The sequence below is a fragment of the Mandrillus leucophaeus genome, unplaced genomic scaffold, assembly GCF_000951045.1.
Source record: "Mandrillus leucophaeus isolate KB7577 unplaced genomic scaffold, Mleu.le_1.0 Scaffold80, whole genome shotgun sequence".
Taxonomy (NCBI): Eukaryota; Metazoa; Chordata; class Mammalia; order Primates; family Cercopithecidae; genus Mandrillus; species Mandrillus leucophaeus.
The window spans coordinates 987,996-1,000,458 of record NW_012108697.1 but is presented as its reverse complement, the minus strand read 5'-3'; the positions used below and the strand labels follow the sequence as shown (position 1 = coordinate 1,000,458).

The 12,463-nt window shown below is 44.7% G+C and overlaps 1 protein-coding gene across 5 annotated transcripts in view; it reads right to left on the bottom strand.

Moving 5' to 3' along the window:
• ABLIM1 (actin binding LIM protein 1) overlaps positions 1 to 12,463 on the bottom strand; it is a 277,318-nt gene that overhangs the window by 205,615 nt on the left and 59,240 nt on the right. The window contains exon 1 of one of the 5 annotated variants that reach the window (XM_011967495.1): positions 8,295 to 9,154. The exons of the other annotated variants lie outside the window; for them this stretch is intronic. Within the exon in view, the coding sequence (XP_011822885.1) occupies positions 8,295 to 8,310 (16 nt within the window). The 5' untranslated portion in view covers positions 8,311 to 9,154. Of the gene's footprint in view, positions 1 to 8,294; positions 9,155 to 12,463 lie in introns of those variants that run through there. 5 annotated transcript variants of the gene reach the window in all.

Here is a 12,463-nt window from a genome sequence, read left to right as displayed (position 1 = left end):
CCTGCACAGTGTCAAAGTGTGGTCCCTGAATCAAGAACATCAACATTATCTGGGAAGTGTTAGAAATGCCAAATCTCAGGCCTTCTCCCAGACCCACTGAATCAGAAACTCTGATGGCAGGGCCCAGAAATCTGTGTTTTCACAAGCCTTCCACATGATTCTGATCCCAGCTGAAATTTGAGAAGCCCTGTCCTAGACAGTAATTTCCTTAGAAGTATTAAAAAAGCCAGGATCTTCATAGTTAAATGCAAGTATTCAAACAAACCAGCCTGTTTGATTGCAACAGGGACACACAAACTCACCCCTGGTCCACCCCCAGGGGACACTGGACCATAATAGCATTAATTATGTCAGTCTGAGCACAAATACAATGTTTCAGAGAAAAGAGGTCATGCATAACAAATATTCACTCTCCCCACTGTTAACAAAATTTGCCCTTGAATACACAGCTCCTGCCAGTTTGGGATAAACATACCTCTCAGTATGAGTCACCATCAGACAAACACACAATGAAATAGGAAGCTGGGTTGGTTTTTACTGTGGTGTGCCCGGATCAAACTCAACCACAATGGGAAGAAATCCTGCACCACTCACTGATCACTGAACCTTCTGAAAAGTTCTCTGGCTCTTTAATGCTGGCTCAGGAAAACACTCAGCACTTTGACTTTGGCATAGGAGAAGCCAACAATATCAGGATCCTCTTTCTTGACCCCCAGAGCTGTGAATACGATGGCAAAGAGGGCCACCTCCTCAAAATGAATCAAATGCCAAGATACGCTTCTTGGTGGGGTGAGTCTCCTGCAGCACATCTTCTGCAGGAATTTGGAAAAGTCAATGTGTCGTTCTTTAAAAGGAACTCTCTGTGATGCAACACAAGTTGTTCATCCTTCCTGGTCATTTGGCCTGGCATGGGAAAGGTAAGAAGCAACACCATCTCCAAAGTCTGGGAGTAGCTAACAATAGATGAGGCCCAACTTCCATTTCAGATGCCCACTGTCTACATATTCTTGACTCCATTCCTGTCATCAAAAATTGCCCTCAAGAGCTTTGAACGCATTCAAGTCTATGTGTTCCTTCTCTCATATTTATTTATATTGTAGAAGTGACATCTTTTTCTCTCTGGATAAACATTTATTAGACATCAATAAGTAGGTGTCAGAGGGCAGGGGATTTGCTATGCTTTTTTTTTTTTTTTTTTTTTTAAACATGTGAAATCCTTTCCCTTAGCTTTGGAAATCCCATTATTCAGACAGTACCTCTGGAATGAAGATAAACTAAGCAGAACCACACTTCTTGGTAAGAGTAGCACTTTCATTTATAAAATAGTACCAGCAATTCACCCTTGGATTGCTTTCTCTGAAGCGGAATATGATGACAAAAACTGAACCACCCCTCCCCACAAAGACGGGAAATTCACAGTTGAGTAGTGTGAACAAGTCACTGATCAAGAACAATTTATTCTGAAATTTGTAGCCTTGTAGGTCTCCTTTAATCTATCACTTCCCTTTAGACCCTACTTAGGAAATGTCCTTGTTGGTGGTATCTCCTTTAAAAGACTGGAGCTTTTGAAGTTAAGACAATCCAAGGGCAGGTAGGGGTGAGGCATTAAAATTCAAGCTGTGGCTAGGAGTGGCCAGCATATGTGAAAGGGGATGTCTGGATAGTGACTCAATAGTCATTGCACACATGAGGAATTATTACCCACAGTGAAAGACCTACTGTTCTTAGCCTTTCTGAGGATGGAACAGAAGTGGGTGTTGATTACACCAGGCAGCGTGCATGCATCTGAGTGTCTATGTGACTGTGTGTTTTGGGAGGGCAGATAGCATTAGAGGCAGCAACACTTTACAGCTCCTAAGGCTGTTTTACAAGACTGTATATGAAGTCAAATACTTGAGAAAAAGAGCATTGTCCTAAGTTGCACAGGTGACGACTGTTGTTTATCTGGTGTTTACTTAGGTGCACAGAGTAATTCTAGAAGAATTCACAGAAGGGATGGGCCTTCAAGGAGTTCTATAAGGAAGCCAAACTTGAGTTAGATTTTGATAAATACATAAAAAGGGGGTACAGTATGTCTCACAAGGTGGGTAGACAGTATGACTGAGGTTAGAGTGGAAAATACCACCCCTGTGGTCATTCAAAAGGTAAAAGGGCTCAGGGTGGACATTAGCACTGTAGGCAGAAAAATGGATAGAAAGCTTAGCTTTTCTACATGATAACTAAGTGATCTCTGACCTCCTGTGAGTCTCCTTTCCCTCACCTATTAGGGGGAAGATACTACTTACCTTCATGGGTTCGAAGATTCAAGACAGTATATATGAAGCTCCACCATTTAATATGTGTTCAATCACTGACAGATTTAATAATAACATTAAAATGAAAATAAAATAAGAGTGGTTTAGAAGAACATTTTTTTAGATGGAAGCAGGGAGGAGGTATTTTAAGGACTTGAAGAGAACCCTGCATGACAAGCAGGAAGCTTGGAACCTTACCTTGTCATTTGTTTGGGTTTTTGAGCTGGGAAATATGATGATTCAGTGTCCTAAAAGGATTACTTTGGTGCCAGGGTGTAGGTCACATCTGAGACACAGTATACCACTGTTCTGAGGAGCTGCCAAGAACAAGGCTGCAGTGGCTTTTAGATGTGGCAGGAAGGGGCTACTTCCAAACCATAAAGGGTGCTGGACCCAGCAGCTTGAGGCAGAAAGGTGTGGTGTTGGCTTCCCTGTTGATGCCTAACATCTGAATGCCTCCTGTTATTCCAAAGGGAAAGCAAGGCCTGTTTCTAATGTTATCTTCCTTAAGGTAGATTGTAGCAAGCGTGTACAAATCGGCCAAGAAATCTCAGAGTCTGCCCAAGAGGTACGAACTGGACTACTCACTTCTAATCACCCCTCAGTCCTTTATCCCCATCACTGGCTTAAGGTCTATAAAACTGAGCTCATCTCCTTCCTCCCACCGACCTCCTCCCTTCCTCTTCACCACTAACAACGCTCTCCCACCCCACATCTGATTCCACTCTGCTCCTCTTCAGTCCTCCTTCCCAAGCCTAGCCACATCTAACACTGATGCCTGCGTGTAATGGGTTAGATTGTATCACCCTGCAAACTCATCTACTGAAGTCCAAACCCCCAGTATATCAGAATGTGGTCCTATTTGGAGATAGGGTCTTTACAGTGGTGATCAAGTCAAAATGAGATCATTAGGGTGGGCCTTAATCCATCGGGACTGGTGTCCTTTTATAAAGGGGAAACATGGAGTCAGATAGGCACGTAGGGAGAATGCCCTGTGAACAGGAAGGCAGTTGCTTTTACAAGCCAAGGAACACCAAAGATTACCAGCAAATGTCCAGAAGCCAGGGGAGAAGCATAGGACAGATTCTCCTGACAGTCCTCAGAAGGAATCAACTCAGCCAACACCTTGACCTCAGGCTTGCAGCTTCCAGAACTATGAGACAATACATTTCTGTGGTTTAAGCCGCTCAGTCTGTGGTACTTTGTTACAGTGCCACTAGCAAACTGATACCTGAGCTACTTGGACTCAAAACTTTAAGATCATTTGTTCTGAATTCTTCTCATTACATCCACCCAACCTGCTGTCAGGCCCCATCAATTCTAATGTGGTGGCTTCTCTCGAATCTACCATTCTCTTTTCATTTCAATGTATTATATGTCCACATATCCCCAACCTTTAAATCCTCAGTTTAAGAGCTGCCTGCTTCAGGGAGCTCTCCTGATCAGCATATTTGGAAGCTAAATCTCCCACCTTTGACCTGCCAGAGCACTGGACCAATGCCTCTTTAAACATCTATGTAATAGGAGTTATTCGTGAGCTTCTTCACTTCCTCGATAGGTGGTAAAGAAGCAGAGGGCAGCTGTTGTATCTTCGGAACCCTTGAGAGCTTCCTGAGTACCCAGCACTTTGCCTAACACAGAAAGGGCAAGCAGGAGATGATAACAGAATAGGGAAGTTTCCTGACCAGAATGGGGCTTACAGAATCCTAAAGGAAAAGAAAGAACTAAGCTAGAACATTTCTGTAGACATATCTACTTTGATGAAGAGGATTATTCCATTTTCAGCAACTGAAATGAGCTGGAAAATAAGGCCCATAAATAAGGAGGAAAGCCTTTATTAGTCCTTCTGCAGCTTTAGTATTTGAAGCATCTGTTTCTGCCAAAAGCTAAATGGTATCAAGGAGGAGTTGTGGTGGTCTGATTGACTTCCCATACAAACTGTTCACATCTTAGTCCGGGCACAGTGGCTCATGCCTGTAATCCCAGCACTTTGGTGAGGCCGAGACGGGCAGATCACCTGAGGTCAGCAGTTCGAGACCAGCCTGGCCAACATGGTGAAACCCCATCTCTACTAAAAGTACAAAATCAGCCAGGCGTGGCAGTGCACACCTGTAATCCCAGCTACTCAGGAGGCTGAAGCAGGAGAATCACTTGAACCTGGGAGGCAGAGGTTGCAGTAAGCTGAGATAGGGCCATTGCACTCCAGCCTGGGCAACAAGAGTGAAACTCTGTTTCAAAAAAAAAAGGACAAATTGTTCACATATGTTACCCTCTGTGCTCAAGGGAATCCATTAAACTAAACCTTAAAGAGAACTGTGACAAAGGTGTCTTAACACCCCACTGCTCTCCACAGCTGTAGTTCTCAAACTGGAGCAATTCTGCTGCCCAAAGGGCATTTGCTAATGTCTGGAGACATATTTGATTGTCATGAGTAGGAAGTCAGTGCTGCTGGTATGTAGAGGTCAGGATTGCTGCTAAACATCATACAATGCACAAGACAGAATCACAAAGAATTATCTCTCAAAATATCAGTGATGCTGAGATTGAAAAATCTTGCTCTAGAGAAAGTATTTGCCTTGTGGGTATGTGTATGTGTGTGTCCCTACACACACGAATGTCGGGTGGAAGGTGAACATCCTTCCACTTAGACGCTGGAATGAGTTTCACTGGGTCCTGCTCTATCCCAAAAGTGAGTTGGGCCATCCAACAATGTCAGAAAACTTCCAGGAAACAAAACAAAACAAACAAAAAATGATGTGCCTAAAATTCTATTTACCTTGAAGTTTGTCTTGTGGCTAAATTCTTTGTCTTTTCACATAGTTTCCAAACCATAAGCATTCTTTATTATTTAAACTAAGTGTTTATAGAGCTTAATCTCTAACAGTTGCTTATTTTTATTTTCTGTAACAAAGATAAATAATAAATCCCTTTTGTATTCTTAAAACTTGCACTGGAACACACATTAGCTAGACAATTACAGCTTTTTAAATGAGTATAGTGAGCCTCTGGAGTACAGATTGACGAGCATCTATTTAGGAAGGCAGTTATTGACAGACAAACCCGCAGAAATCTCCTGTGCTTCTCTGTTACAGGATACAGCAAGGGTAAGGTACCCTTGAAGACATAAGAGAAATAACCATTTCATCAAGATTCTGGAATCAGTAAGTGTCTGCAGCTGGAAGTGAATGGGTACCTGGTCAGGAGAACAAAAGATAATGAGGTCAAAGGATGTCAGCAAATGCCACTCCACACTAGTGGAGGCAACCAGCCAGTGTGCTTTCTCTCCAGCCCATGTCAGCCCCAAACCAGGTATCTTATCCTAGAGAGAAAACTATGAGACAAGCCAGTGTGAGCTCTAAGTGGCAAGCACAACAGAGTCTATGCCACTCCCCCTGGGGCCAGCCATGTTCCTCGGGATGGACACTGCCAGGACCTGAGTCTCCTCAAGTTGATTCCTGACAGCTCCACAAGGAAGGAAGGAGCTAGGCTTTTCTGTGAACAAGAAGAAATGGAGAGGATTGGAGAAGTTTCCGAATCAAGAAGACACAGTTTCCTGTTCCAGCTCTGACAACGGGCCAACCTGTTTTAGTTGTTTGGTGATCTACGGTGCGGGAGACACTAAGCTATGCACTGGAAAGTTAAAGATGGAGACACAGTGCCACTCCTGAAAGGCTCACCATCTTGTGACAGAGACAGCAGCTGTCAACACACTGGCAACTATGGTCTCTCCTCCACTGGGTGATAAGACACAGAGAACGAGCACTTTGTCTACGATCTGCTGTGTGACCTTGAGCAACTTACTTACCCTTTCTGATCCCCAGTTTTCTCATCTCTAGGATGAATGCATGGACTAAACAATCCCCAGTGCCTTTCTCACTTTAAGGGCTATGATCAAGTTCCCTTTTTTCTATGGAAGCCCTTGTGTAACTACCAAAAGCAAACAAACAAACAAAAAATGAAACAAAACGAAACAAACCTGCCTTTCTCTGTTGAGGGCTGAGGTCAGTGCAATCAGAAAGCAGTGGTGTGGACTGACACAGACCTCAAAATAAAAACAGAACAGCCTTTAATCAGTGGCTAAGGGTTAAGATAATATTAGTATGTGACCTCTCGGTGGCCTGTCCAAAGTGTTCCAGTTACAAGGTGGCCACTGACTTGTAGAGCAATGTGAACCCAGGCAATCTAAGCTTTGGAAAGTCTACAATGACTTAGAAAAAGAGCTGCTATTTGAGGACTACTGATTTATAATATATACCATACATAGCAAGCCTAGGTCTTCCAAGAGTCCCACAGGAATGGAATGAAGAAATGGCTTTGTAATTCCCTTTCCCGTCACTCATAAATTACTCATATCAGGGAAACAAACTCAAATCCATTAGCAACAGAGATGAGGGCCATGTCATAGTCGGGTGGGAGCTACAAATGAAGAGATCTGACCTGCAGTAAATGTCAACATCTGTGTTTGGTACTGAGGGTTCCTGGAAGCACTCCCAAAAGAGTGGAAATATTATTAGAAGCACCTTTATTCACACCGAATCATTTCACTCAATTACCATATACCCACTGAAAGACCAGCTACAGCATGTGATTACTAAAAATCTACAGGAGCAGAGTGAATAGAGCACAATCACATTTCTCTTTTGTCCTGAGGTGCAGCCTTTACACTGTTAAGCTCTGAGGATCCTGTATGTCAATCCATCCATTAGTATAATAGAAGCAAACGGAGTTTCAAGCAATAAGGATCAACTTGAGTTCAGCATTTTCATCTTAAATCGATTCCCTGTAGTAGCTTTAAGATAAAGGAAACACAGATAAGTCATTGAAATGGTTCAAGACCGCCCTGAAAGAGTAGCTGTCTGTGTTTAGGGAGGAAAGAACGTCCCCACGGTAAGAAAGTGTGACAATAAATCTAAGAGTACTAGACAGCAAAATTAAAGAGTGGTTATTTACATTATAAAATCATTTGGTGAAGGTCCCTAAGACATAATAAAAGAGAAAAAAATAAGTTACAGAAAAATGATCATAGAACGATTCAATTTTTATATTCAAATGTGTCTGTCTGTCTCTAATTCCGGTCTAGAAAGGTCTAGCAAGATACACAGTACCCGTTAACAATTTTATCTCTAGAGAGGAGAGGGGAATTGAAGCTGACAAGGCAGAAGTGAGGGGCTTTCACTTCCCCTCCCTATTCTCCTGCAACATTTTACTTTCTTAAGACAAGGTGTATTTATATATTACTTGAATCACTCAAAACAAGCATTGCGGTGTTCTTTCACATTTCCCGGAGAAACAAATCATTTCAACTATCATTCAATTCTGAAAGATGTACCTTCCATTTCAGGACCACGCCTAGTGCATAAATAATGTACACCTGTTCAGGCCACACCTGTCCTCTCCCTTTTAATACTCTCCTTGTGATGTGATGTAGTTTCCTTTGCCATGTGCAGCATCCTTTAAGAAGGTGTTTGGAGGAGTGATTAGGAATAATACTGAAATGACAGGTCATACACGCAGAGCACCTGAAGGCTTTAAAACAGACCAGCTTCTCCTTTCAGCCGGATCTAGCAAGGCCTGGGCATGTCCCATCACCACACAGCCTAGCCCGGGCAGGAAGAGCCCTTTCATGACATATGTTAATTAACTTATTGATTGGTGGAGCGCGGTGGTAAGAGAGGAAGGTAATGATGGTTGGGATGGGGGGCAAGACGGCAAGTCTCAAACACAACAAAAAATTCAAAATGCAATAGCAATCAAAAGAGACACACATCCCAGAGCTCAGCTGTGCTCCAGAAATAGGATGTGCTTCCTTTGCGGTGGTGAAATTCAAGATTCTGAACGAAGTCTCGGTTCGATGGAAACCCAGACTTCACAATACAGAGCTTCTCACACCGAGAACATGTCCGCCCGGCTTTCGATTGATCATTCCCCGTTAGGTGGCCGAGCCCTGCGGTGCCATTCCAACTTCTGCAACCATGCACAGTGATCGATATTTATAATTACCTTTTTCCTTCACCATGGCAACCGGGTCCTCCGACGAGCGGGACTGAAGAAGGAACGAGGAATAAACTCTGGGAGTGGAAGCGCGCCTCGGCAGACAGATTCGCGGGCGCTGGGGCGGCCAGGAGAAGCCCCGGCATCAGCTTGTGAGGTCCGGGGCTGCGGTCTCGAGTCCCGCCCCGCCTCGGCGGGCCCCGCTCCCACGCCCGCCCCGCGATCGCCCCCGCGCTCTCCGCCGCCCGCCCGCCGAGCTGCAGCCGCGCCCTGCTCGGGGACTCTGCCCTGCGGCTGAAACCACTCGCTACAGCTGCTGCTGTAACAAATGCAAAATTCCACTGTCCTAATCTCTGGTCACTGACACCACCTTGTATTCCTCGCGCCGAGGACGGGCTATGAAAGGCTCCCGAACGCTGGCCCCCTCCCACAGTCTGATAAATGATTGCCAGGAGGAGGAGGACCGAGCACCAGCTAGAGACGATTCCAATTAGTACGACTCGTCAATGGTTAGCTTATGGGCTCCCTGTTACAGTCACTTTCAATGTTTACTACGGCTTCTTTCAGGCAAACTGGATAAATAAAATTGGCCTTAATGTAAAACAAAAACAGAATAATGACACTAATGGCAATTTCAAGTTCACTTTCTTACGAAAAATGAATAATGACATTTGGTTTGCACGGCTGCTCCCCACTAGAATCTACCTGAATGGGGTTGGGGGAAGGTAGAGACAGTGAGAGACAGCCCAGGAAGAGGATCTTTCAGGATTCTATTCCTTATCCAGGATCCAATTCAGGATCAAAGTTAAAGTCTGATCTATCCATTGAGGGGGGATTTTGACTTCCCCTTCTCCCTCTGTTTCATTGGAGTTTTTAGACAAGCCCCTTGCATGTGCATATGCCAGGGAGGAACTCTAGTCACGATTAAGGGACAAATCGCCTCATCTAGTACGGTCCACCACCCGGATCAGCCTAAAGCTGACCCCCTAGCAGCAGCTCGGAGGAGGCTTTTGATTTCTGACCCACAGGGTCACGGGCTGTCCTGTGACCTGTCCTGCTGTCCTGTCAGCTGGGGACTTCTGGCTCACAAAGCCAATGCCCACGCGACTCCAGCCCCTGTCTCCCAAATCCAGCTCACGGGGTCCTGACCGCATGCCATATACATCCACCATGTGGGAGAAATGGGATGAGCAAGAGACAAAAAGCCAGACATCACACGGCAGGGAGAGCAGCAGATGGCCAACACATCTTTCAGAACCAGAATGCACAGCCAGTATTAGATGGTATTTACTGCAAATATTGTAACATGTTGAGTCTAAGAGAGCCAGGGGAACGGAAAGGAATGAAGTCAGTCAACCTGCCTCCTCTTTGACTCAGAGGGTGTGTATGGCTGAAATGAACTACATTTGGTGGGTCTGGGGAGAAGGGGGAAAAATGCCCATTTCTTCACATTCATCTCGGGTAGGTCTTCAATGCTGGTTTTCTGATGTGTAACGGTAGCACATCTCAGGCAGCTGTGACATTCCTACATCTGTGACTCAGGGCTTTACTATTAATAGCTTAGGTGTCTCAGGCTGTAAGGAAGAGCTAAGTCCCCTCCAGCCCCTGGGTTGTCTTTTCTATGACGACATACTTCGCCCACACCACTCCCCGCACCCATGGCAGCCCCATAAGGTCATGTTTTCCCTAAGTCAGCAGCCAGCTGGAGTGTAAGCACTGAAGAGCGTTTAAGCGGCTTCTCCTAACCTCCATTCATAAATATGAGCCAAGCATGAGAGCGACTAGACCTCCAGTCCAGAGAGATGGCAGAGTTCAAGAGCATCCAGGAAACAAGCCCTTCACGTTCCCCAGTTTTCAAGGCTGAAACTGCACTAGTCTACTTTCCCACTCCTAATCACCCTCAGAGCCTTTAAGGAGATGCTGACAAGCAAAATTAACTGCAGAGAGCTGGAATTAGGCTGTTTTGTGAGCCTAGCAGGTGAATCTATTTTATCATATTTTTGCTGTTTAACTACATCGGCATCTCACTTAAGCACTTCTCTCCAAAGCGCTCATGTTTTTCAGCCCAAAGCAAAGAAGCAGCTTTCTTTCTCTTTCCTTCCACCAGCCCCTACTCCTCCTCACCCCTTCCTCGCTACTATAATGTGACAGTAAAACACCATTGGTTTCTAGAGCAAACCCAATCATATGTAAGTGTTCCAGATATTGTAAATGCCATTAGCTCAATTTTTCTTTTATTTGGGATGTCAGTTTAAAACTCTGAGATTTAAGTTTACTAACCAGATTGGTCTCTTATTACAGTTCTTAACCTACCTGTATACGTTGGTGGATAAATCGCACAGAAACAAGAGTTTGGAAAGGCTCTCTGGCAGCTTTGGAGACTAAGCTGGCAGAGTAACAGCTGGTGCCTATTCATTTTCAGAGAAGCCTTTTCTAAAGGAAAATACTACATAGTGGTTCAGAGAGATTTTCCCCCCCGCCTGTGTTTTCCATGGAAAGAATTTTCCTGTACCACAGTCAAAGTGAAATGAGTCACCAGCATTTAGTTGCTAAGTAATAGTCATATGGCAAAAGTCCCCCCGCCAATCAGACACTGCTACTTTGGGATAAAAGTATCCACTCTGCACTTTTAAGATAACCAAAGAGTGTATTACTAAAGTTATTTTTGGAATGTGGGAGAGTAAAACCAAATTGTTTTTGCCTCCTTGCCTCAGGGCAGAATTGCTAAAGAGCTTTAAGAACAGAAGCAAAGCATAGACCTTTTCTGCTTTACAGCTAAAGCTGCAAGAAGTGCAGCAAAGTAAATCAAGAATAAAAATGAAATATAGAGTTCAAAAGAAAGAACTTTTTATTCTTATATCTTGAGATGATTTCCAAAGAACTTATCTCGATCTCATTCCACTCTGATAAGTCTTCATAATACAGACACCAACCCAAGGTTTTATTGTTTTTTGCCCCATCAAACTGACCCATTGCCTCCTTCTCATTCACCCACAACATAAAGCAAGGGTTGTCCACAAGGCACCAAAGGACAGAAACCATTTTGTTGGAGAGAAAAGCTTGTTAGCATATAGCCCCTCTTGGCAAAAATTCCAGCACACATCGTTTCAATAGCGATGCCAGTTAGGAGGGAAATGTTACAACCAGAAACCAGCAACCTGGCAGAGTCCACTTCCTCATTGCTTATTCTCCTCTGCAGAGCCACGGGTCACCTACTGTACGTGCACCTGTAGTGCAGGAATTTCAGGATCCCTCCATGGGGCTGGAACACCAGGTATCCAGGTGTTACCCCCCAACACCACTGGACTCATTTTTTTTGTTGTTGTTTTGAGACGGAGTCTCACTCTGTCACCCAGGCTGGAGTGCAGTGGCACAATCTCAGCTCACTGCAACCTCCACCTCCCGAGTTTCAAGCGATTCTCCTGCCTCAGCCTCCTGAGTAGCTGGGATTACAGGTGCACCACCACACCTGACTAATTTTTGTATTTTTAGTAGAGACAGGGTTTCACCATGTTGGCCAGGCTGATTTCGAACTCCTGACCTCAGGTGATCCGCCTGCCTTGGCCTCTCACAGTGCTGGGATTACAGGGGTAGGCCACTGCGCCTGGCCCCCGCTGGACTCTTTAACAAAAAGCATGCTTAAAATCCTTTCTAGCAGAATTCAGCTGAAAGAAACCTGGAGAATGAGTTCCTATTTGCTTTCTACTTAGTGTTGGCATCAATCAATCTCATTTCAGGGATTTATGGGACACCTGCTGTGTGCCAGGTACTGGGCTGGGAGTACAAAAGCAAGAAGAGAGAAACCACTGCCCTGGAGGTGCTCACCATCTAGCGGAGGAGATGCATGCACACAAATATTCTCAATGAAATGAAAAAGGTATTAAGACAGGAGTAGGCACGGGGTGCAGGGCAGTGCTGAGTCCAACCTGGAGTCAGGAGGGGCTTCCAGGAAGAGTAAGAAGGTAGGTAATGACTGGTCAAGTGCAGAAAGAGGGAAAGTCATTCCAAGTGGAGGTAATAGGGCAAGAAGGCATCCAGTAGTTCACTATTGGTGGGGAGAAGGGAGAGGATCAAGATGAGGCTGGGTGACAGGTGACAGAGGGCCCTCCATGCCACTCTAAAGAATGGACCTTGGAAATGTTGTGATTAAAGTCTCAAACCTAAGCTACCTATTTCTT